The 26,400-nt window shown below is 40.6% G+C and overlaps 1 protein-coding gene across 1 annotated transcript in view; it reads left to right on the forward strand.

The window, feature by feature from the left end:
- Positions 1–24,353, forward strand: part of LOC145407083 (monocarboxylate transporter 13-like) — a 40,834-nt gene extending 16,481 nt beyond the window's left edge. Inside the window, exons 3-5 of the mRNA XM_080278107.1 lie at positions 12,684–13,313; positions 17,413–17,559; positions 24,067–24,353. Coding sequence (XP_080134233.1) covers positions 12,684–13,313; positions 17,413–17,559; positions 24,067–24,353 — 1,064 coding nt within the window. The remainder of the gene's footprint in view (positions 1–12,683; positions 13,314–17,412; positions 17,560–24,066) is intronic.
- Positions 24,354–26,400: the final 2,047 nt, after the last annotated feature.

The raw sequence follows: 26,400 nt of genomic DNA on the forward strand, positions 1-26,400 counted from the left end.
CTCACATTTTCCAATTCCTCATCATCCAACCTCGCTGTACATTCACTGACTTCACCTATCTCAGAGACCATCACTTTACTCCTTCCTACATTCACCTTTAGATTCCATTTCTTACACACTCTCCCAAACTCATCCACCAAGCCTTGCAGCTCCCCTTCGTCTTCACTCAACAACACAGTATCATCTGCAAACAACAGTACAGGGAGTTTCCAACCACTATCCTCTCTCACCATGGCCACTCCAACATCCACTACCCTACCTTGTACCTCTTTTGTTACCCCATCCATGTACAGATTGAACAGCCATGGAGACATGACACATCCCTGTTTCAAACCAACTTTCAAAGAGAAAAATACACTTAGTTCACCATCCACACGCACTGCAGCCTTCACACCATCGTACATACTCTTCACAGCATTCAACAACTTCCCATCTACTCCATATATTCTTAACACTTTCCACAATCCCTGTCTATCCACCCTGTCATATGCTTTCTCCAAATCCATGAAAGCCGCATACAGCTTCTTTCCCTTCTCTAGAAGCTTTTCCACTAATGATCTAAGAATGAATATCTGATCTACACAACCTCTTGCCTTCCTAAAGCCTCCATTTTGTTCTTCAACTAATTTCTCTGTTCTTTCTCTAACGCTGCCAATAAATATCCTACCATACACTTTTCCTATTATACTAAGAAGACAAATGCCGCTATGATTACCACACACTTTTTTTCCCCTTTTCCTTTGTACAAAGGAATAATTATACCTGACTTCCAATCCTCCGGGACTCTACCTTCCTCCCAGGCCAATCTGCACATCTTCCACATCCATTCTACTACTATCTCTCCCCCATGCTTCAGCATTTCACCACACACTCCATCAATTCCTGGGGCTGTCCTCGATTTAACTTTCTTCATTGCTTCAACTTCTATCCTACTGATTTCTTCCTGTCTTCTCACCTCCCTCCTTCTCTCAGCCATTCCCCAGCCACTTATACTCGCATTACTTCCATCCTCTACGTTCAACAATTCCTTAAAGTGTTCTCTCCATCTGCTCACTTTTTCTTCCTTCTCCACTAGTAATCTACCATTTTCATCTTTCACACCCCTGCTAACTTCACTTCCACCCTGTCTTTCTCTTTTCACCTCTTTCCAGAACATTTTCTTACAGTCCCTCCACTTTATACTCAAATTCCTTCCAAATTCCTCATCCACTCTCTTCTTACTCTCTCTTACTAATCTTTTCACCTCTCTCTTTCTTTCTACATATAACTCTCTCTTCCTCCTCTCAAATTCTTCCACGCCCCTATTTCTAATCCATTCATTGTATGCATTCTTCTTTTGTGCCACAGCCTGTTTCACCTCTTCAGTCCACCACGCTGTTCCTTGCACCCCCCTCCGTCTTCTCTTCCTTCCACACACCACATCACATGCTACACATATTTCTTCTGTAAATATCCTACACACACCTTCCACGTCTCCCATCTGCTCCAATTCATATTTGCCCAATCGTTCCTCCACTTCTCTCTTATACTTTGCCTTTTTCTCATCCTCTTGTAATCTTTCCACTCTCCTTGCAACTACTCCTTCCTCTCATCTTTCCCTTCTTCTATTCCTCCATCTTACTTGAATTCTAATTCTGGCCACCATCAAGTAGTGGTCAGAAAGTCCACTCCCCCAACCTCTATAAACTCTTGCATCCATTACACATCTTCGCATCCTTTCATCCACACACACATAATCAATCATTGTCTTCCTTTCGTTCAGTTCACCACCCACCCTTCTCATCACTCGCCATGTATACCTGTGGATCATTTTATGCCTGAAGAGGGTATTGGCTATCACCAACCCCCTCCCAGCACAAATGTCCACTAACGCATTCCCATTCTCATCTATCTCACCAGGCAAACCCCACTCACCAACTATTCCATCCACCTTCACATTCCCATCTTTACTATTCATATCACCAATCAAAAACACTCTCTCATTCCTTCCAAACTTTTCCATGCACACTTCTACATTTGTCCAGATCTCTTCTCTCACTCTTCTAGCACGATCTTGCGTTGGCGCATACACACACACAATCGCCCACATTTGTATTCCAACTTTCAACTTTACCCACACAATCCTTGACCCAACTGATCCATACTGTCTTATACTCCTCTTCCATCTTTTACTCACAACTATACATACTCCTTCCTTTGCCCTCTCATTCTCACCTACTCCTGCACATATACCCCATCCATACTCCCATTGTCTCACACTTTCTCCTCCCCATTTTGTTTCAGTTATTCCACATACATCCACTTTCGCACTCTCAAGCACCTGGATAATCTGTCTCTTTCACCTCATCATTCTAAAGAACACATTGTTAGGTGTGCCAGACGATTATCTTCACATTTTTAAGAAAATGGAAGAAATTTACTCCCTCTCTGAGTACGTAGAGTAAGTTTCTTCCATTCTTCTGAAATCAATTTATCTTTCTTAAAGATGTAAAGATAATCGTCTGGCGCACCTAGCATTGTGTTATTTAGGTTCCTAAACCCATGCTATGATTCGCTGTGAGTCAGGGAAGTTACGGTGCATTTACCAAATGGGCGAAAACATGATATTAACCAACCGCCTGACTGCTTGGAATCGTAGCGTAGAGTCGTGTAAAAATACCAGTGACCTTGGTTCCCTCCCCATAATTGTTCAGTTTTCTTTATAGCTCACACTAACTTGACATCATTGACATCGGTACTGTAAAGGGTTGTTCGGTGCCGGATTTTATTAAGGGGTTAATGGGATATATTACTGTTTGCATCAATACTCTCTCTTTCACATTAAACACAAACACGAACAAAAGAATGAGTGCTAAATGTACGTTTAACTTTCATCAGAGAGACCTTAGCAATTCATATTTCTCCAGTGTACTTTTAAGTATTTTTCTGACTTTAGGTTAGGTTAGGTTTGGTTAAATTATTAGGTACAGTTAAACTTGGTTAGGTTAGGTTTAGTTAAACAGGACAGTTCCTTCCACCATTATGCTGAGGAATAAAAATACTAGAGCTGCCACAGCCTTACAGCTAACAACTGGGAAACTGATTTAACATGCAACATTTATTTAGGGGTAATGCATTATAGTATCAGTGTTTCATGGGCTACGCAATTACCGGTAAATGTCATTTTCAGGAAGGCGTCAAGAATGAAAGAATTTCAAGAATTAGTGAGGGGGCTTGGAACGTAACCCTCGCAAATTTGGTGGGGGTGGTTACTGTACTGTATGATACTGTGCAATATTGTAGTCAATACAGTACTATACCTGAATCTGAAAAAAAATATAGAAATTAGTGAACATACAGAAGTGTAATGAAACATTAGGCTTACAAGTCACAGATAACACTTCCAGGACTGCAGAGATGATTCTGGTCATCCGCCGAACAATCATAGACTTTCGTAAATGGGACTATTTTTCAAAACTGCCGAAATGTCGGATCTACCGAATAATCATCTGCTGAATAATAGAACTTTTACTGAATATACTGTGTATGTATATATATATATATATATAACTATATCGATATATATATATATATATATATATATATATATATATATACATACCCCGATGCCCTAATCCCGCAAAGGGTGGCCGCAGACTAAACGCCTCCAAGTCGCTCTGTCACCCACCATTTGACTACCCTCCCCCCAACTCACTCCCCTCTCTCTCATATACCTCTCCCTCCCTCCATCTCACTACATACACCCTCTCAGTCAGTCTTTCATTCTCCATTCTCTCCACATGTCCAAACCACCTCAGTGTATTTCTCCTAATCTTCTCAACCACTTCCACATCCACCCCACAACGTTCCTTCACTTCTTCATTCGTCAGCCTGTCCCTCCATGTCACTTTATATGCTCCTCTCAAGTAACTCATTTCCACTGCTCTCACTCTTGACTTGTTCCCCTCTTGCAAGGTCCACGCCTCGCTTCCATACGTCAGGGTAGGGATCACAATACTATCATGCAGTGACTTCTTAACTTCCATACGCACCTCCCTATTTCTCATCACTGCTTTCAGTGAACTAACAACCTTCCTTCCCTTCTGTACCCTTTCATGCACTTCATCCCCCAACGTTCCATGCATACTCATCACACTAACCAAGTACTTGAATGCACTCGCATTCTCCATATCCTCACCATCCAGCCTCACTGTACGTGCTGTGACTTCATCCCTCTCAAACACCATAACTTTACTCTTGTTTACATTAACTTTCAAATTCGTCTTCCTACACACTGTCCCAGATTCATTCACCAAACCTTGCAACTCCCATTCATCTTCACTCAACAATACTGTATCATCAGCAAACAGCAACACCGGAAGCTTCCAAATCTCACCATCATTCATTACAGCCATCCCCACATCCACTGCTCTACCTTGCATCTACTTTACAACCCCATCCATGTATATGTTAAACAGCCATGGAGATATCACACAATCCTGTTTCAGTCCCACATTGAGATCAAAGAACTCACTCAGCTCACCATCCACTCCCATCGTAGCCCTAGCTTCTTCGTACATACTCTTCACAGCACTCAACAATTTCCCCTCCACTCCATAAATTCTTAATACCTTCCACATACCTTTCCTATCTATTCTGTCATAAGCTTTCTCCAAGTCCATGAACGCAGCATACACTTTCTTTCCCTTCTCTAGATACTTCTTCACTAAACATCTTAGAACAAATATCTGATCTACACACCCTTTTCCCTTCCTAAATCCCCCTTGTTCTTCTCCTACTAGCTCCTCTGTCATATGCCTAATCCCATCAATGAGTATTCTACCATATATTTTCCCAGTCACGCTAAGAAAGCAAATACCCTTATGGTTACCACATACTTCTCTCTCCCCTTTTCCTTTGTATAAAGGAACAATTATACCTGATTTCCAGTCCTCTGGAACCCTTCCTTCTTCCCAAGCCAATGTACACAACTTCCATATCCACTCCACAACAATTTCACCCCCATACCTCGGGATTTCACCACACACTCCATCAATTCCTACGGCCTTTCTCATCTTGATCTTCTTCATTGATTCCACTACTTCCGCCCTACTGATCTCTTCCTCCCTCCACTCATCTCTTCTTCTCCCAGCCATTCCCTAACCACTTATACCCGCACTGCTCTCACTCTCTACATTCAACAAATCCTCAGTGTGCTCCTTCCATCTCCTCAATTTCTCTCTCTTCTCCACGAACAATCTAATATTTCTATCTTTCACTCCCCTACTGTTTCCCCTTTTACACTGCCTTACTTTCTTTAACGCCTTCCAAAACAATTTCTTACCCTCCCTCCATTTCACACTCAGATTCCTCCCAAATTCTTCATCCACTTTCTTCTTACTCTCCTTCACCAGTTTCTTCACCTCCCTTCTACTCACATATGCCTTTCTCTTCTCTCTCTCTCATCTTCTCCCCTACCTTGATTCGCTAGCCATTCACTATATGCCTTCTTCTTTTCTTCCACAGCTCGTTTCACCTCATCATTCCTCCATTCTGTCCCTTACACACCCTTGCATCTCCTTCTCACTCTACAAACCACCTCACAGCCTGTGCCTATCTCTTCTGTGAATATCGTACATATGTCTTCCACCCCTTCCATCTGCTCTAGCTCATACGTTCCCAATCTTTCTTCCACTATGCTTTTATATTCTGCCATTTTCTCACTATCTTGCAGCTTCTCCACTCTTCTCACAGGAACTGTTTCCTCCTGTCTTCCCCTTCGTCTCTTCAACCATTTTCTTTGCAGCTTTACCTTGGCCATCACTTAGTGATGGTCCGAGACTCCATTCCCCCATCCTTTCCACACTCTTGCATCCAACATTTGTCTTCTCATTCGCTCATCCACACACACGTAGTCTATCATTGCCTTTCGTTCAACAAGTTCGCCATCCATCCTCCTCATTACTCTCCATGTATACCTGTGGATCATCTTATGCCGAAAGTAGGTGTTAGCTATGGCCAGCCCCTTATCAGCACAGATGTCCACCAAAGCATTACCATTCCCATCTACTTCAGTTGGCACACCCCACTTACCGACCACTCCATCCACTTGTACATTCCCAACTTTGCCATTCATGTCTCCAATCAAAAGCACTCTCTCGCTCCTCTCAAATTTGTCCATACATGCTTCTACACTCGCCCAAAACTCATCTTTCACTCTTGCCACTCGGTCCTCTAAACGGCATATACGCACATACAATCGCCCAAGCTTGTATACCTATTTTCATCCTCACCCATACAATCCTTGCACCCATTGTTCCATATTCTCTTATATTTTTCTTCCACTTCTTGCATATCATCAGACATACTCCCTCTCTTGCCCTCTCATTCTCATTAATTCCTTTACAACCATATTCCCACGCTCTCACCCTTTCACCTTACCATTTACTTTCAGTCAGTCCACATATATCCACTCTTGCATCCTCAAGCACCTGAACAATGTCTCTCTCTTTCACTTCATCATTCGCTCCTCTCACATTCCATGTCCTCATCCTCAGGATGTCCTTTGTCCGTTCCTTAGTCATGAATGTATGGTCCGTCCTGGTCTGAGGCGTTTTATTTGCTTGTTTAGTTAGTTCTTTTTACGGGGTGGGGAACTAACCCACAATGAACCCTTTTAGTCGCCTCGTACGACAAGCAGGGATACTGGGGGGTTATTCTTGAAACCCTCCTACCTCCAGAGGGCATATATATATATATATATATATATATATATATATATATATATATATATATATATATATATATATATATTTATATATGAGTGGAACGCTGTGAAAGATTGGGAAAATGGCATCGTGGAGGAGGGATGGCAATTGTTTAAGAGTGCTGTGGTGGGGCATGCAGAAGAGGTGTGTGGTGTGAGACGTGTGGGTGGTGGTGTAGGAAAAGGAAGTGAATGGTGGTGCGAGGAAGTAAGTATGGCTGTGGGTGAAAAGAGACGTGCATATGAAGTTTGGCTGCAGAGGAAGGATGAGATGTCATATGAAAGGTATAAGGAAAAGAGGAATAGAGCGAGAAGGGCTGTGCGTGATGCTAAAGTGGCAGCAGATGAGAGGTGGGGTAGGCGGCTGACAGAGAATTTTCAACAGAATAAGAAAATGTTTTGGAAGGAGGTGAAAAGGGTGCGAAAGGGAGAGTCTGGGAAGGAAGAACAAGTAAAATCAGAGAATGGAAGGATGTTAATTGAAATGGATGCAGTCAGGAAGAGATGGGCAGAGTATTTTGAAAGATTGTTAAATGTAGAGGAGGAAAGGGTGGCTGAGATTGTGGCGGATGGAAGGATGCAAGGAATAAATGTGTTGGAAGAGTTAAATGATTCTTTGATCACGAAGGAGGAAGTGGAGAAGGCAGTAAAGGAGATGAAAACAGGGAAAGCTGCGGGTATGGATGGGTGTGCTGTGGAATGCCTGAAGGGTGGTGGAGTGACTATTGTTGACTGGTTAGTAAGATTGTCGAATGTGTGCTTTGAGAAAGGTATGGTGCCAATTGACTGGGCAAGTGCTTGTGTGGTCCCGTTGTATAAAGGCAAGGGTGATAAATATGAATGTACTAGCTTTAGGGGTATAAGTCTGTTGAGTGTTGTAGGTAAGGTGTATGGTAGAGTGTTAATTATGAGAGTTAGAGAGGGTACAGAGGGAGTGATTGGTGATGAGCAGTGTGGCTTTAGGAGAGGGAGGGGATGCATTGATCAGGTGTTTGCTGTGAGACAAGTGTGTGAAAAGTATTTAGCGAAAGGCAAGGATATGTTTTGGGCATTTATGGATTTAGAGAAAGCGTATGATAAAATTGATAGGGAGGCTTTGTGGACTGTTTTAAGATTGTATGGACTTGATGGTAGGTTACTAAAAGGGGTGAAAAGTTTTTATGTAAATAGTAGAGCGTGTGTAAGAGTGGGAAATGCTGTGAGTGATTGGTTTCCCGTGAGAGTGGGGCTGCGACAGGGATGTGTGATGTCGCCTTGGTTGTTTAATATTTACATAGATGGTGTTGTAAGGGAGGTGAATGCAAGAGTTTTAGATGGAGGTCTGAGTCTGGCGAATGTTGATGGTGGAGAGTGGAATCTGAGCAGCTGCTGTTTGCAGATGATACTGCACTGGTGACTGATTCAGAGGAGAGATTGAGACAGTTGGTAGAGGAGTTTGGAAGGGTGTGTGAAAGGAGGAAATTGAAAGTAAATGAGAATAAGAGTAAAGTGATGAAGTGTACAAGGTTGATAGATGGTAGGGGGATGAATATAGTTTTCATTGGTGAGTTGCTTGAGGAGGTAGATTGTTTTAAATATCTAGGGTCACATGTTGCTGTGGATGGAAGAATAGATGCAGAAGTGAAGTTTAGGATAAATGAAGTAGGAAAGGTGCTGGGAGGAATGAAAAAAGTATTTAAATGTCGTTCGCTTAGAATGGATGTAAAGAGAAGGCTGTATGAGGGTGTTGTGGTACCGACTGCGTTATATGGGGCTGAAACATGGAATATGGGTGTAGCAGAGAAGAAAAGTTTGAATGTAATGGAGATGAGGTGTCTGAGGAGAATGTGTGGAGTGATGCGTATGGATCGGGTGCGAAATGATGAAGTGCGAAGGAGAACTGGAGTTGTTCGGGAGATGGCTGGTAGAGTTGAGCAGAGGGTGTTGCGATGGTTTGGGCATATGGAGAGAATGGATAATGAGCGATTGGTGAAAAAGATAACTAGATCTGATGTGAGAGGTGTAAGGCTGAGAGGAAGACCACGAATAGGATGGATGGACAGTGTGAAGAGAGCGTTGGATGTGAGAGGGATGTCTGTTGAGCAAGGAAGAGTGGCTGTGCGTGACAGAAATAAATGGAGAGAAATTGTGAATGAATAAGTGATGATGCAGCCCTGAGGGGATATTCTTCCACATTTGGTCTGATCAGCTAGTCAGGTCAGGTGCGGGTAAGGGGATGGGTCTGTTATGATGTGGCAGGGGTAAACCAGTTCTGCTGTCGGGCCCTGCTGCGGATGTCACTGATTGCATTGCGCACTTGACCCTTGTGCGGTGTGGTGCGGTGAGGATCTGTCCGTTCTTTCCTTTGGGGCTAAGATACGAATGAATGTGTTTGAATGGATGAGTATATGGGGAGTGTGTCGTCCTGTCTCGGCTACCTCCCTTTCCTTGGGGGAAGCAGCCTAGGTATATAGATAGATAGATAGATAGATATATATCTATTGCCAGACGCCTCAATCCCGTTTGGGGTGGCCATAAACAAATCGCCTCCAAGTCGCCCTGTCCCCTGCCATTTCACTGCCCTGCTCCCAACTCACACCCCCCTCTCTCATATACCTCTCCACCCCATCCCTCCATCTCATCCTCGGCCTCCCCCTCCCTCCTCCCCCCTCCACCTCACTCACATACACTCTCTTCGTCAGTCTTTCACCCTCCATCCTCTCCACATGGCCAAACCACGTCAGTGTGTTCCTCATAACGCTTCCTATCACATCCACATCCATACCACAACGCTCCTTTATATCCTCATTCGTCAGCCTGTCTCTCCATGTGACTCCACAGGCTCCTCTTAAAAAACTCATTTCCACTGCTCTCACTCTTGACATGTGTCCTTCCAACAACGTCCAAGCTTCACTTCCGTACGTTAAGGTTGGTATCACAATACTGTCATGTAGTAACTTTTTCACTTTCATGCTCACTTCCCTGTTTCTTATCACTGCTTTCAAAGAACCAGCAACCTTTCTTCCCTGCTGTACCCTTTCAAGCACTTCACCCTCCAAACCTCCATCTTTACTCATCACACTACCCAAGTACTTAAACGTACTCACATTTTCCAATTCCTCACCATCCAACCTCACTGTACATTCACTGACTTCACCTCTCTCAAAGACCATCACTTTATTCTTCCCTACATTCACCTTTAAATTCCGTTTCTTACACACTCTCTCAAACTCATCCACCAAGCCTTGCAGCTCCCCTTCGTCTTCACTCAACAACACAGTATCATCTGCAAACAACAGTACAGGGAGTTTCCAAACACTATCCTCTCTCACCAGGGCCACTCCAACATCCACTACCCTACCTTGTACCTCTTTTATTACCCCATCCATGTACAGATTGAACAACCATGGAGACATAACACATCCCTGTTTCAAACCAACTTTCAAAGAGAAAAATTCATTTAGTTCACCATCCACACGCACTGCAGCCTTCGCACCATCGTACATACTCTTCACAGCATTCAACAACTTCCCATCTACTCCATATATTCTTAACACTTTCCACAATCCTTGTCTATCCACCCTGTCATATGCTTTCTCCAAATCCATGAAAGCCGCATACAACTTCTTTCCCTTCTCTAGAAACTTTTCCACTAACGATCTAAGAATGAATATATGATCTACACAACCTCTTCCCTTCCTAAAGCCTCCCTGTTCTTCTCCAACTAATTTCTCTATTTTTTCTCTAACTCCGTCAATAAGTATCCTACCATACACTTTTCCTATTATACCAAGAAGACAAATGCCCCTATGATTACCACACACTTCTTTTTCCCCTTTTCCTTTGTACAAGGGAATAATTATACCTGAATTCCAATCCTCCAGGACTCTACCTTCCTCCCAGGCCAATCTGCACATCTTCCACATCCGTTCTACTACTATCTCTCCCCCATGCTTCAGCATTTCACCACACACTCCATCAATTCCTGGGGCTGTCCCCGATTTAACTTTCTTCATTGCTTCCACAACTTCTATCCTACTGATTTCTTCCTGTCTTCTCACCTCCCTCCTTCTCCCAGCCATTCCCCAGCCACTTATACTCGCATTACTTCCATCCTCTACGTTCAACAATTCCTTAAAGTGTTCTCTCCATCTGCCCGCTTTTTCTCCCTTCTCCACTAGTAATCTACCATTTTTATCTTTCACACCTCTGCTAACTTCACTTCCACCCTGTCTTTCTTTTTTCATCTCTCTCCAGAACATTTTCTTACAGTCCCTGCACTTTACACTCAAATTCCTTCCAAATTCCTCATCCACTCTCTTCTTACTCTCTCTTACTAATCTTTTCACCTCTCTCTTTCTACATATAACTCTCTCTTCCGCCTCTCAACTTCTTCCACGCCCCTATTTCTCATCCATTCATTGTATGCTTTCTTCTTTTGTGCCACAGCCTGTTTCACCTCTTCAGTCCACCACGCTGTTCCTTGCACCCCCCTCCGTCTTCTCTTCCTTCCACATAGCACATCACATGCTGCACATATTTCTTCTGTAAATATCCTACACACACCTTCCACGTCTCCCATCTGCTCCAATTCATATTTGCCCAATCGTTCCTCCACTTCTCACTTATACTCTGCCTTTTTCTCATCCTCTTGTAACCTTTCCACTCTCCTTGCAACTACTCCTTCCTCTCGTCTTTGCCTTTTTCTCATCCTCTTGTAACCTTTCCTCTCTCCTTGCAACTACTCCTTCCTCTCGTCTTTCCCTTCTTCTATTCCTCCATCTTAGTTGAATTCTAATTCTGGCCACCACCAAGTAGTGGTCAGAAAGTTCACTCCCCCAACCTCTATAAACTCTTGCATCCATTACACATCTTCGCATCCTTTCATCCACACACACATAATCAATCATTGCCTTCCTTTCATTCAGTTCACCACCCACCCTTCTCATCACTTGCCATGTATACCTGTGGATCATTTTATGCCTGAAGAGGGTATTGGCTATCACCAACACCCTCCCAGCACAAATGTCCACTAACGCACTCCCATTCTCATCTATCTCACCAGGCACACCCCACTCACCAACTATTCCATCCACCTTCACATTCCCAACTTTACCATTCATATCACCAATCAAAAACACTCTCTCATTCCTTCCAAACTTTTCCAAGCACACTTCTACATTTGTCCAGAACTCTTCTCTCACTCTTCTAGCACGATCTTGCGTTGGCGCATACACACACACACAATCGCCCACATTTGTATTCCAACTTTCAACTTTACCCACACAATCCTTGACCCAACTGATCCATACTGTCTTATGCTCCTCTTCCATCATTTACTCACAACTATACATACTCTTTCCTTTGCCCTCTCATTCTCACCTACTCCTGCAGATATACCCCATCCATACTCCCATTCTCTCACACTTTCTCCTCTCCATTTTGTTTCAGTTATTCCACATACATCCATATATATATATATATATATATATATATATATATATATATATATATATATATATATATATATATAGTTACAGTACATATAAGCCTGGAAACGAAATACGCTGGGTGGTAACCATATAAACACATTAGTGCCTGATGCTCTAGTGGGTTTAGTCTCTGCAGGTGTATGTGGTTGCTAAAGATTTACATCCAAGTGTGGGTTAAGGTTTTTTGCTTACTTAAAGTCACTGAAGACTAAGCAACTGATAATTCTCCCCTTATTTCAGGACAAAGTAGCCTTGCGCTGATTCCCGTATGCAGTATATGATTGGGTACTGAATGACAGAAAAATGGATAAACTGTTCAAAACAAAACAAAACACTTCAGAGGAACACTGATATGTCATCTCTATTAATTCCTATCCAATGTCAACCTTAGGTTGGGTTTTCTGCTGTATGATATTGTGCCGTAACAGATATTGTGATACTGATAATGATTCTAAAATTTCTTTCAGGCAGCAGTATTAGGATTCTACTAGCTTCTGCCACTCTTGTGATCCCACACTACTTCACCTGCTGGAGGACTCTGGCCATTTCCATCGCCTCGTCTGGCATCGGCGTCGGACAAATGGTAATGGCGCCAGTCATCACCATGCTGCTGGAGGAGTATGGCTTCAGGGGGGCCACACTTATACTCGGAGCCATTGCCCTAAACTGCTGTGTTGCTGCAATGGTCTTCCACCCTGTTGAGTGGCACAGAAAAAACTCACACACCATAATTACTGGAGACAGTAAAAAGGAGGAGACAACTGTAATCACAACTACACGAGGTGAAGAAAGTTGTTTAAGGAGAATACTGCGCATCGCTGTCACCAATATGAAGATGTTTAAATCATCAAGTGTTTCCATCATTGCCTCTAAACTGGCCTTATCTCTATCTTTGTTTTTTAATGTGTTCACCACTGTGCCATTTGCAATGCAGCAAGAGGGATTTGGCGCTCGGGAGTCGTCTTTCTGCATATCACTGGCCGGCGGATGCAACCTTGGTGCCAAAGTGCTAACTGCTTTCCTCGGTTGTTGTCCCAAACTACGAGTGCGGATCGTGTCCACTTGTGGAGTCTTTCTCGCGGCTATTGCTCTCATAGGTAAGATTAGCATCACCTACAGTATATGTGACATTGAAATTTAGAATTCTATACAGAAGACTGAGACTAACTCTTGGAGTGTATGTGAGTAAGGCTTTGGAGGAACGCATTACTAGAAGAGGACCAAGGATGAGATGAAGGGATGGAGTGGAGAGGTAATATGAGAATAGGTTTTGAGTTGGAGGCAGGGCAGTCAAATGGTAGAATGTTCAGGGAGACATGAGGTGATGTGTTTGTGGCCACCCCTTACGAGATTAATGCGTCTGGTAATAGATGGATAAATAGACTCATACTTTAAAAACTGTTATTTTAAATAGTAAATTAAAATACCATTGCCAATATATTGATAAAGTAGCCTTTTGTGTTACATCCGTTTGACTCGTTTTGAGAAAAAGGATGTTCTGATTTGCCTAATTTCTAAACTGATTAATATTAATTAATATACAAAGAAAATTGTCATAGTGGTATAGTAAGGACTTATATACTAGTTTTTAAAAATCAGATAAGTAAAGGAAATAAAGAACGAAAGGGAATCTCAAAGTTGTTAAATGGTTCAGGAAGAGTGGAAGAAAGGATTAATGATGACTCTATATCATTTGAACCAAAAGTATTAGAAGAATGCATTTGAAGAGTCTACTGAAAGGTGGAGCGAATTACACTTTTAAAAAAATTAAACTTGTGAAAAAAAAAATTCAGTTTGGTGCAAAACTACTCCATGTATTTTCTTAGTACAATTGAAGCTCTTTAAGAATTGCCACTGATGTGTTAAAGTTATGAAAAAGTGTCATTTTAACCCACATACCATTATTTTTATTGTAAAACTTACAATGCACATCTCAGTTATTTGTGGCATGAGTTTTTATGATGATCAAACAAATAAGATGTAGAAAAAATTAGGTGTCTATTAATATTTGCTCCAGACAGGAAGAAATCAGTAGGATAGAAGATGAGAAAGCAATAAAGTTAAATTGGGGAAAGCCCCAGGAATTGATGGAGTGTGTGGTGAAATGCTGAAGCATGGGGGAGAGATAGTAGTACAATGGATGTGGAAGATGTGCAGATTGGCCTGGGAGGAAGGTAGAGTCCTGGAGGAGTGGAAGTCAGGTATAATTATTCCTTTGCACAAAGGAAAAGGGGAAAAAGAAGTGAGTGGTAATCATAGCGGCATCTGTCTTCTTAGTATAATAGGAAAAGTGTATGGTAGGATACTTATTGACAGAGTTAGAGAAAGAACAGAGGAATTAGTTGGAGAAGAACAGGGAGGCTTTAGGAAGGGAAGAGGTTGTGTAGATCAGATATTCATTCTTAGATCCTTAGTGGAAAAGTTTCTAGAGAAGGGAAAGAAGTTGTATGCTGCTTTCGTGGATCTGGAGAAAGTATATGACAGGGTGGATAGACAAGGATTGTGGAAAGTATTAAGAATATATATATGGAGTAGATGGAAAGTTGTTGAATGCTGTGAAGAGTATGTATGATGGTGCTAAGGCTGCAGTGCGTGTGGTTGGTGAACTAAGTGAATTTTTCTCTTTGGAGGTTGGGTTGAAACAGGGATGTGTCATGTCTCCATGGTTGTTCAATCTGTTCATGGATGGGGTAATAAAAGAGGTACAAGTTAGGGTAGTGGATGTTGGAGTGGCCCTTGTGAGAGAGGATAGTGGTTGGAAACTCCCTGTACTGTTGTTTGCAGATGATACTGTGTTGTTCAGTGAAGACGAAGGGGAGCTGCAAGGCTTGGTGGATGAGTTTGGGAGAGTGTGTAAGAAACGGAATCTAAAGGTGAATGTAGGGAAGAGTAAAGTGATGGTCTTTGAGAGAGGTGAAGTCAGTGAATGTACAGCGAGGTTGGATGGTGAGGAATTGGAAAATGTGAGTACGTTTAAGTACTTGGGTAGTGTGATGAGTAAGGATGGAGGTTTGGAGGATGAAGTGCTTGAAAGGGTACAGCAGGGAAGAAAGGTTGCTGGTTCTTTGAAAGCAGTGATAAGAAACAGGGAAGTGAGCATGGAAGTGAAAAAGTTACTACAGGACAGTATTGTGATACCAACTCTAACGTATGGAAGTGAAGCTTGGACGTTGTTGGAAGGACACAAGTCAAGAGTGAGAGCAGAGGAAATGAGTTATTTTAGAGGAGCCTGTGGAGTCACATGGAGAGACAGGCTGACGAATGAGGATATAAAGGAGCGTTGTGGTGTGGATGTGGATGTGATAGGAAGTGTTCCGAGGAACACACTGAGGTGGTTTGGCCATGTGGAGAGGATGCAGGGTGAAAGACTGACGAAGAAAGTGTATGTGAGTGAGGTGGAGGGGGGAAGAGGGAGGGGGAGGCCGAGGATGAGATGGAGGGATGGGGTTGAGAGGTATATGAGAGAGGGGGGTGTGAGTTGGGAGCAGGGCAGTGAAATGGCGGGGGACAGGACGACGTGGAGGCGATTTGTTTGTGGCCACCCCAAACGGGATTGAGGCGTCTGGCAATAGATAGATAGAACTGCTGTGATCATTGCTTTCACAAATAAATGAGACTTTTACGTCTTTTAGCAATAAGAAGTATAATTCCTTTGTACTGATGCGGGATACTGTCACAACAATTACGCCATGAACACTGTCATGTGTAGGACTGCTAATGCTGTAACACTTTATCCTCGCAAGTCTCCCCCCATCCACTCCTCCTTCCTTTCCGCCGCCCTCCCCCATCTACCCTGATTCCCAACCTATCCTTCTTCGTGCACTGCAGTCGTTTGCGGCATTCGTGAGTCATAACTCCGTGTTTGCCAGGCAGTGTGAAGAAGAGAGTTTGGTCTTACTATAGCCTTCATTTTTCACCATGGCTGAATCTACCAAGCCATTTACGTCATGTATGAGGTATGTGAATTCTTGCCCTATTTATGGCAGTGTTTGTGACTTTGATGGGCGTCAACTTCCATCATATAAAGATATGATGTAAAATTTTATTTTGGAAAAATATGGGTTAAAGCAACAGTCAAAGAAAGATATTGCTGCTGATGTACTTGCGATGAAACTTAGATTTTACAGCAAACCTAATTCAGTTGTGTTCCAAAGCATCAGAGTGACGTATAATGGATGTGATAAAAGAATATCATAAGAAATACAAAACTTTGCTGAAAGATTATACAGGCCGAGAAAATAAAGCAAGCTTTCAAAATAAAGATAATGCATACATATTAGTTTTCGTCACAGTGTGCAAATGTCCTTCTTATGAGAGTCACAACTGCTCTAGAGGCGCAAAAGTTCCTGTCACAGACAGAAATTTCCTAATAGATCAATGGACAAACCGAACAATGATCATAAGAGGATCAGATAGAAGAGCAATAGACAAACTGAAAAGAGCTGCAGCCAGAAAAGCACGATGTTAGCTTCAGGAAGAAATTTCTTCTGCCTCATTGAGCATTTACCAACTTTTGACATTTCAAAATTTATTTCATATCCTTGGGGGGCACTCGAGGAAAAGTTTCGAAATGGGCTGGTATTCAAAATATACATACTTAAAATGATTTTCGATTTATTTATAACACTACCCAATATATTCTCCCAAGAAAAGTTACCTAAGTCAGTGGAAAAATACAAATATATTTGACAGTTTCCGCTTATTTCAACTTAACATGCTGGAGGGACCTAAAAATTTAAGTATGAGCCGAGATTTTAAGAACGTTATTGTAATATATTTTGATATATTTCTGATCCTACCCAATAGATTTTCCAAGGAAATTACAGAAATCGAAGAAGAAAAAAGAAAAACATTCAACATTTTGTACTTTATTTTTAATTTTGCATGACAGGGACACCTGGAAATAATGACAGAATGAACTGAATTTTCATCTCTAATATTACAACCTTTGCCTCACTATAAAATTCATGTTTTTCGAATAAGTTACAAGAGCAGCCATTTTCCCTGGATCCTACTGTGTGGGCGGGAATACTGCTTTTATCTCTGGTTTTGCCAAGATCTCCATCAGTAATATATAATACCTTACTAAGTGTCAGTATCATGGAATTGGAGAAGAAACAGGTGAGCACAAAAAGGGTTGATACTGATGAATACAATAAATGAAATCCATGAAGTAAACCGTGCGTTCTGTTGCAGGATTCAACGTGGCTGAGAACCTGATTGGGAAGTGTACAGCACTGGGATTGATTGGTGCCAGTTACGGCATGACAACGTCCCTGAGCAGCCTCCTTATTATCGACGAGCTTGGCTTGCACATGCTGCCTTCAGCTCTCAGCATAAATAGTTTGTTAACGGGGATATACATCTTAATCATAGGCCCATTAGTAGGTAAGGTATAAGTGTAAATAACATATCGAAATCCATAATTGAAGCTCTATGATATTTTTAAGGCCGCAGAGGGGTTACAACGCCACGAAACCTTGTTCCAGTGAACACCTACAGCAGTGTAGAAGTATGGTCTTTTTTTCAAACACACCCGGCAAAGATGTTTATGTTCATAGTAAAGCCGCCCCTCTGTCTCCCTAGCCTGCCACAAGCATTCTGGGGTTGGCAGCCATCGGATGTCCCACCGTATTATTAAATCTGATTCGGGCAGAGGTTTACCTTTCTGAACAATTTCGTTTTCTTTTGTAAAAATTACGCGCGCGCGCACACACACACACACACTCACACACACACACAGGGATTCAATCGAGGCGGACGTGCGACATCGGCGCTCCGTACCAAACCAACACGTCCAGTGGCATTACCTAAATTAGTATCTTTGTATGAGTCAACCAGGTTAGACTAAATGATTTTTCATTATTAAAAGGAAAAAAATAATCAGTTTAAACAAGACTTGTTCAAACAGGAAAGAGAACCAAGACGAAAGAATACGCTGAGTCATCTGAGGTTTGTTTAGACTACAACAACACGGGAATTGTAAGTACATACTCTGCACTTTTAGTATTGCAAAATGGATACATACTTTAGTAAAGCAAATTTGGAAAAGAAAAGGGATAAAGGTAAAAAGCAAAATGATGATTTCTACCAAGAACTGGTTGAAGTGGAGACTCACAATAGACTGGTTGAACGTGTAAACAAACTAGAAATAGCTTTCAAAAATGAAATTGATGAAACAAAGAAGCAGATGCACTTGCAAAAGGAAGAAATAGAAAAACTAGGAAGGGAGGCCAACAAGAAAGACACAACCATCAGTGAACTAACAGTGGAATTGAGTACACTTGGGAAGAAAATGAGTGAAATGGCAAGTACAGTAGTCAATCATGAGAGTGTTATGGAAGAGTTCAAAAATGACACAGAGATAATTAGGCAAGTAGGCAGTCTTATTGACCAGAGCAGTGATATTGACGAGAAGATAACACAGGTGAATGAAGCTGTGCAAAGCTACAAAAATGATGTGGAAACCACGTATGCTGAAATGGTGAAAGTAAAGAAAGACTTAGAAACAAGGGTGGAAGAAAAAAGCATTAAAAAGGAAGTGAAAAGAATAATCCAAAACAATCCAAAGTTAGTCAGAGATTCAGTAGAAATAAACAAATCTATAGTAATCACTGGTATAGAAGAGGAAGAAGTAAAAAACAAGATCACAAGAGACAAAAAGGAGATGGCAAATGTAATGAGCTTACTGAAAGAAGTGTCAGAGGAAATCTGTAGTAAAAGACATAGAGGAACACAAAAGGTTAGGGAAATATGAGAAAAGCAAGACAAGACCTCTAAAGGTAACTTTCCAGAGTGTAAACACTGTGAAAGAGATACTAAAAAATGCAAAGAATCTTATGGAAAAAGAAGAGTTCAAAAATGTATGGATAAAAAGATGCCTAACACAAGAGGAACTGGAATTACTGAAAGAGAAAAGGGAGGAAGCAAAAACAAAAAATAAGGGAAGATCAGAAGAGGAGAAGAAGAATTTTTTTTTACAAAGTAATAGGATTGCAGGTACGAAAGTGGTACACAAACAGGAGTGAATATAAAGGAGGAAGGTAGTAGAACCATGTCATGACAAATATATAAACAAGATGATGAAGTTGATGTACTCAAATGTGGATGGAATGGTATCTAAATTACTAGAGATAAATGATTATGTCAGAGAAAATGAACCACAAATAATATGCCTAACTGAAACAAAATTAACACCAAGGATATCCAATGACATACTAAACTTAGAGGAATACAATATATGGAGAAGAGACAGAAATTTAAAAAAAAGGAGGAGGACTTATAATATTAACTAAGAAAAATCTATAAGTTAATGAAATAAAACTAAATATACCATCACAAGTAGAACTGATTGCAGTAGAGATCAACACATGTGAAGGAAAAGTAATTGTGGCCAATTTGTACATGCCACCCAGATCAAACACATGGGATAGAGATGAATATGAGGACCTGGCAGAGAGTACAATTCAGAGTTTAAGATCATTACTACATAAAATGGAAGAGAAATCAGAAAGAATTATACTAACTGGAGAGTTTAATACAAATAAAAATTGGAATACTCTAGATATAATTAGTCAAGAAAGCTGTTGGGACCAAAAGCTCCTGGATCTCGTACAAGAGTTCTTCCTAAAGCAACATGTGAGGGAAACCACCAGAAAAAGAGGACTTGATGTACCTTCAGTGCTAGATCTAATATTTACTAGGGAAGATAATGATATTGACAGTTTAATATATCACCCTCCACTCGGCAAAAGCGATCATGCAGTACTAAATTATAACTTCAGGATAGCATATGACATAGTAAACAGCAATGACAGTTACAAAAAGAGCCTAAACTATAAAAAAGGAAATTATCAAGACCTAAAGAAGTATTTCTTTGAAGTTGATTGGGAAAATGAGCTTAGAGGACAATTTTTAAATGCTGTGTATAAAAAATTCTGTGAATTTTATGAAATAGGAGTCCAGAAGTACATCCCACAGCACAAAGAAGCAGATAAGAAAATACAGAAATGGTTCAATACAGAATGTAAAAAATCAAAAGAAAGAAGAGATTTGTTGTAGAATAGATACAGAAGACACAATAGTGAAAGGGCGTATAATAATCACAAACAGGCAAGAAACGATTATACAAGAATAAGGAGGGAAGCCCAAAAACAGTTTGAGGAGGTTATAATAAATAAAAGTAGTGATCAACCAAAGTTGTTTTACAGCTATATCAGAAGCAAAACCAAAGTAAAAGATATATTACAATCCATTACGGACGAGGGAATCACTTATACACAAGAGAAAGATATTTGTGAAGCACTAAATAAGAAGTTCCAATTAGTTTTTACAGAAGGAAAAAAATCTGAGAGGGACTATGTGGAACATGCATGTCCACACATACTACCAGATATACAAATAGCAGAAAAACTAATACAGGAGGAGTTAAGTAGATTAGATAGAGGAAAAGCAAGTGGTCCTGACGAAATTTCATGTTCGGTACTACGAGAATGTGCAAAGGAGTTAAGTAAATCATTATTTTTAATTTTCAAGAAATCCTTGAGTCAAGGTAAACTACCTGATATTTGGAAAAAAGCAATTATTGTCCCCTTATTCAAGAAAGGAAATAGATAAAATCCACTCAACTACCGACCAGTATCACTGACCAGTGTTGTAAGCAAGGTATTAGAAAAGCTTATAAGAAAAGCTTGGGTAAATCATCTAGAAGAACACAGTATGATAACAGAAAGACAGTTTGGTTTCAGAAAAGGAAAATCATGTGTTACTAATCTGTTGAGCTACTATGACAGAGTAACAAACACAATACAGGAAAGGGAAGGATGGGTGGACAGTATCTATTTAGATTTCAAGAAAGCTTTTGAGACAGTACCACACCAAAGACTTTTATGGAAACTGTACCATCAAGGAGGAATTCGAGGCAAACTGTTTTGTTGGATGCAAGACTTTCTCATAAAAAGAGAAATGAGGACAGTACTAAGAGGAAACTATTCATCATGGAAAGAAGTGACTAGTGGAGTACCACAGGGTTGTTTGCTGGCACCAATCATGTTTTTAGTGTATATAAATGATATAAACAGTAACACTGGAAATGAGAGCTATCTGAATATGTTTGCAGATGATGCAAAAATACAAAGGAGAATTAGTCACACAGACTCTTGTAAAGAGCTACAAGAATTATTAAATAAACTTCATGAATGGAGTTGTACATGGCAAATGGAATTCAATGTGGACAAGTGTCATGTAATCAAGTTTGGTAAAAGTGGAAAAAGACCTGATTGGGATTATAAGTTAGGAAATAAAACCCTATATACATCAGAAAGAGAGAAGGACCTAGGTGTGATTATCAATAACAGACTATCTCCGGCTGACCACATCAGCGAGAAGGTACGGAACATGTATACACTGCTTGCAAATATGAGAATAACATTCACATACATAAATGAAGACATGCTAAGAAGGATAATAACATCATTCATTAGACCAACCCTGGAATATGCATCAGTAGTCTGGAGTCCTCATCTCAAAATGCACATAGACAAGATCGAAAAAGTTCAAAGGGCCGCTACAAGATGGATACCAAGCTTAAGGGACTTAAGCTACGAAGAAAGACTAAATAAACTGAATCTACCAACACTGCAGGAGAGAAGGAAAAGAGGTGACATGATAATGCTATATAAGTGCATATCAGGGAAGGAGAAAATAGACATAAATGATTACTTAACATATGGAGAAGCATCAGCAAGAGGACACTGCAAAAAACTGCATAAGAAGAGAGGTGACAAAGATGTAAGGAAATTCAGTTTCCCAAACAGAGCAATTGATCAATGGAATGCACTACCGAATGAAATAGTGTGTGCCAAAACCATTCACAAATTTAAGGATATGTACGATAAATATGGTTTAAGACACGGGACAGTACGAGCTTGACTCATTCCTGTAAAGATACAATTAGGTAAGAACAATTAGGTAAGAACACACACACACACACACACACACACACACACACACACACACACACACACACACACTTTAACTGAAAAGAAAGTACTCAGCATTTTAAAGCATTCTAATGAAAACTACCGTAAAGCATGCCAACATTCTTAGTGGCATGCAGGATGGCCTCAGCACAGCTACGGTACACTGACTTACTGTGCAAGTTTCTATGATGAGTAACCGGCATACAAGAACAATAAGTCTTCATTATTTGGTGCTTTTATGGTTTGACGCTTTATTCATAAATCCCTTTAACTTATTAGTTCACAGCTTTGCTGCATAGGGGATTTGCTGGCGGGTTATATTTTGCAGCACTAGCCTCTGGCATCAGATCATAGTTCCATAGCTTATGGATCCGCAGCCTGAGGTTCTTTCTCTGATTACTTTTTGAAAATACGAAACTCCATCATATCATTCTATCCCTTTAAAAGGACGCTGGACACCAATTGGTTAAAAAGGTAAAAGAAAAAGAAAAGAGGGAAAGACATCTGGGGATATTGGCCCAAGTAACAATTATGCCAAGAGTAAAGTGGGTAAATCGATGAAGAAACAAAAGATTGCCACCGAGTTGGAAAGTGTTGGGAAGAAAGAAGACAAAGAAAGAAAAAAAGGGGGGGGGATAAAGAAGGTTTACACACCTAATTACGGACTTAAGGAACTAAAGGAAATAGATTTCGCTTTCTTTACATCCATATTTGATTTGACCTTAAATGCCGTTTTTTCCTGACAAGTAATTGTTGTAGCTCAAAGTCAGATTCTAAAAAAATAGCTGTGTCTTGAGCACGTCTTTGACTCCTTTTTCCCATAGTATATACGTTATCATCTATAGCTATGAAGCACATACTAGTATTATAGTGATGGTTCTTTGAGCAACATTGATTTATTCTTCTCTTTTTATTTGACCAAGCGAAAGCCAGGAATAAAGATATATCCCTTGAGATATGCAGGAACATTGTTTTTACATTCATGAGCCTTTATCATTCTTTTTCTGTGCCTGCCCTCCTCTCTTCCTAATTCTCCCATCTTTCCTGTCACTTCTTATTGTGTTTCTTTCCTTTACAGGTAGCTTTACATTGAGTGACAAGCCAAATGGTTTCCTGTAAGCCAAGAAACCATTTACAACGCTGGGTGGTAACCATATAACCAAACCATACGTGCTCCCTACGTGTCTACAAGTGGGTTGGTGGAGGGTTAGTGCCCCTCCCCGTAAAACAAATAACTCGAAGTCAAATGGCCACCCCTTAAGGGATTATGGCGTCTGGCAATAGATAGACAGATAGATCTTAGCCAGAAAGAAGTGCTGATTTACGAAGACATTTCTTCATTGACCTGTTGTGTCTTTATGGAAAACAGAATTCCAGTCCACTTTTTGCATTATAAATTTGGACAGAGACAGACTGAGCGTGTCAGTACTGATGGGGAGTTGCATGTTCACTGCAATAAAGATGTAACGCAAAGCCGATATGTCAGGAAAACGTTGACCTTTGAAAGTACGATCCTTATTGGACAGAGTCAAACCAATAGTTGTCTTCAACTACCATTAATGATTTCTTAAACAGGAACCTTATTTTCACCATGTCACCACATCATAATCATTTAAATGGATCAAATCCATAGTTATGGCTATGTAGCGATTTCATTGTCTTAGACCACATCATTGGTTTCAGTGAAATTTTTATATAAGGTATGCTGTATGTTAAGCATATTTTTTGTATTCTAGCGGCTAGTTTTCATCCAGCATAGGAGGAATTTGATCTGAATGAGTTTTTATCTGCTTCGTCTATATATTTTTAATCTGTATTACATTTACCTAATGGAGAAGATATGTCAGACTAATATTACACTGTTACTTAGGTGTGATACGTGACCTGAGCGGCAGTTATGTGGCGAGTTTGTACTTCTGTGTCGTCGTTTTCCTGTTGTGTGGCGTACATGGTCTCCTCATACCCGTGGCCTTCGTCATGGATCAGCATAGAGACACAGCACTCCACCAGAAAGCCTCACACCACCAACACACGGAGCACATGGCAGTGCAGGACATTCTCCAACACCCACAACAGACCACAAGCGGTGACCCTTACCAGCAAAGGATCCGGCAAGCCAAACCACATAATGAAAAGTCTTCATTGATTCGAAATTAGAATCACATTTCTTTTTTGAAGATATTATACAATGACATAAAAAGAAAGGCATATGCGTGAAGTAATTAGCTTTCGTCACTGAATTGCGACATTAATCATGTAATTTATGGACACCTATTGAAAGAAAATGGTGACAGAAGATATATTCATTTGTTGTTTCAGTGTGTGGTTGTCTGGTGCCTAAATCTTCAATAATTCGACGTTAGGTGTTGGGTTGTTAGTATTATTTACAATACGTTATTTGAACAACAAAGCTTATCATTAACCCCTTCAGTCTCACGATGTATAAACAAGTCCTATTTTTGCTGTCACACCATTTTGTAAAGCTTAAGAGACTTTTGCACACACAAAAAAGTTAAATATTACCTTCATTTACACTTCAGTACAAGAAGTTACTCTGAAGATGAACAAAATCATTTGGAAGTAGAAAGAATATGCTAATATATTTAATCACATTGAAGGGGTTAATTGGTCCTTGAAAATGACATAACATAATCGCCTTGTAACGGTATGAACTATAGTTTTACTGAGTGTGACATGCTCTATCATCCGGGCGTCATGGGAACTTGCTCGTGGGAATGGGAGACACCAACATCAGGCTTCAAACAACCATTAAAAATCCGAAAAAGACACACCATGCAGGCCCGTATGAGCTAAGTAACTGATGTAAATTTTCCCATTTCTGGCAATAGCTGTATCGACAATGTCTTACCGTCAAACACTGGTCTAAGGTAATACCCAAGATGGAACCACACAGTGTTCCCATGCACTAGATCGTATCAGGCTACTCGCTGACAGATAACTCAAGAGTTCCTTAGTCTTCAGAGTTCAGGGGCGAGGACGTTGTGTATAGAAATCTTAAAATAAATGGTGGACCAATCAGAAAAATCTTTCAGAATCTAAGGATGCCTCAGGATTTTGTGACAGCCCCTTGCTACACAGAAGTAACTCCGTAGCTCCAGCCATATCTCTCCGGCTTCCACAAGCAGTATTGGACAGGAGAGGGGCAAAATGCCTCTGTAACCAAACAAAGGCCTGCATGATATAGAGCCCAAGGTGCGTAACCGGCCAGGGGTAGTCACAAGGAGGGAAAGGATATGGACAGTCTGGTAAGACGGGTGTACGAAAGGCTGAAAGTGAGGATAAACCAAGAAAACTGGACTGGGATGGTAAGTGACTGTTTATGAGAAAAGAAATGTAAGAAAGTAGGTGAAGGTAAGGACTTCATCTGTGAAGACAGTCTGTGTAGACAAAATTATGCATCAGTAACTTATATGATGAGGTTTTGTCACCGTTGGTATAACTTAGTAGTCAATGGAATAACCACCCAACATATGTATGTGGGGTGGAAGAAAAAATGGAGCACTCAGTGAATTCAATATTCGGATCCAACAATTGGTACAGACCTGAACACTTAACTTGACGATGTAACTTAGACTTTCGATCGATTGTTCTTGAAATAAAATAATGTAATTCATCTGTGACCTAAAAACCATCTATCGGTTTTAGAACAAATCGAATAAAAACTCTTTACTTGACCTTATCCTTTGACCAAGACTTATAACTGTTCTTCCCTGACCTGTGGGTAACTTTCACTCCTTTCACAATGTTTTGTGCAGTGCAAATACATTCTGTTTGAGCTATAGGGCCGAACGTTTCACTTTATCCTGTGACCTTGACATTTGACAACCTTTAATTTTTCCAGCAAGTTTGGTCTAAATCAGATCAAACTCTATGTGACATTGACCTTTGATCTGTTATTCTCATAAACGGTGGATCGACCTCTTGGCTTATCATTAACTCCTCTAAAAAGGATGAAAAGTGCTTCAGATGTCATTCACACACATACACACACACACACACACACACACACAGTGGGAGTCAGAGACAGCAGACGTGTGACGTCGGCGCTCCGTACCGAGCCAGCATGGCCAGTGGCATTACCTAAATTAGTATCTTTATATGAGTCATTCTCTGTACCAGGTTAGACTAAATGATTTTTCATTATTAAAAGAAAAAAAAAAGTTTAAACAAGACTTGTTCAAAC

This window comes from Coenobita brevimanus, chromosome 72, assembly GCF_032717465.1.
Source record: "Coenobita brevimanus isolate Jiangsu-jjx chromosome 72, ASM3271746v2, whole genome shotgun sequence".
NCBI lineage: Eukaryota > Metazoa > Arthropoda > Malacostraca > Decapoda > Coenobitidae > Coenobita > Coenobita brevimanus.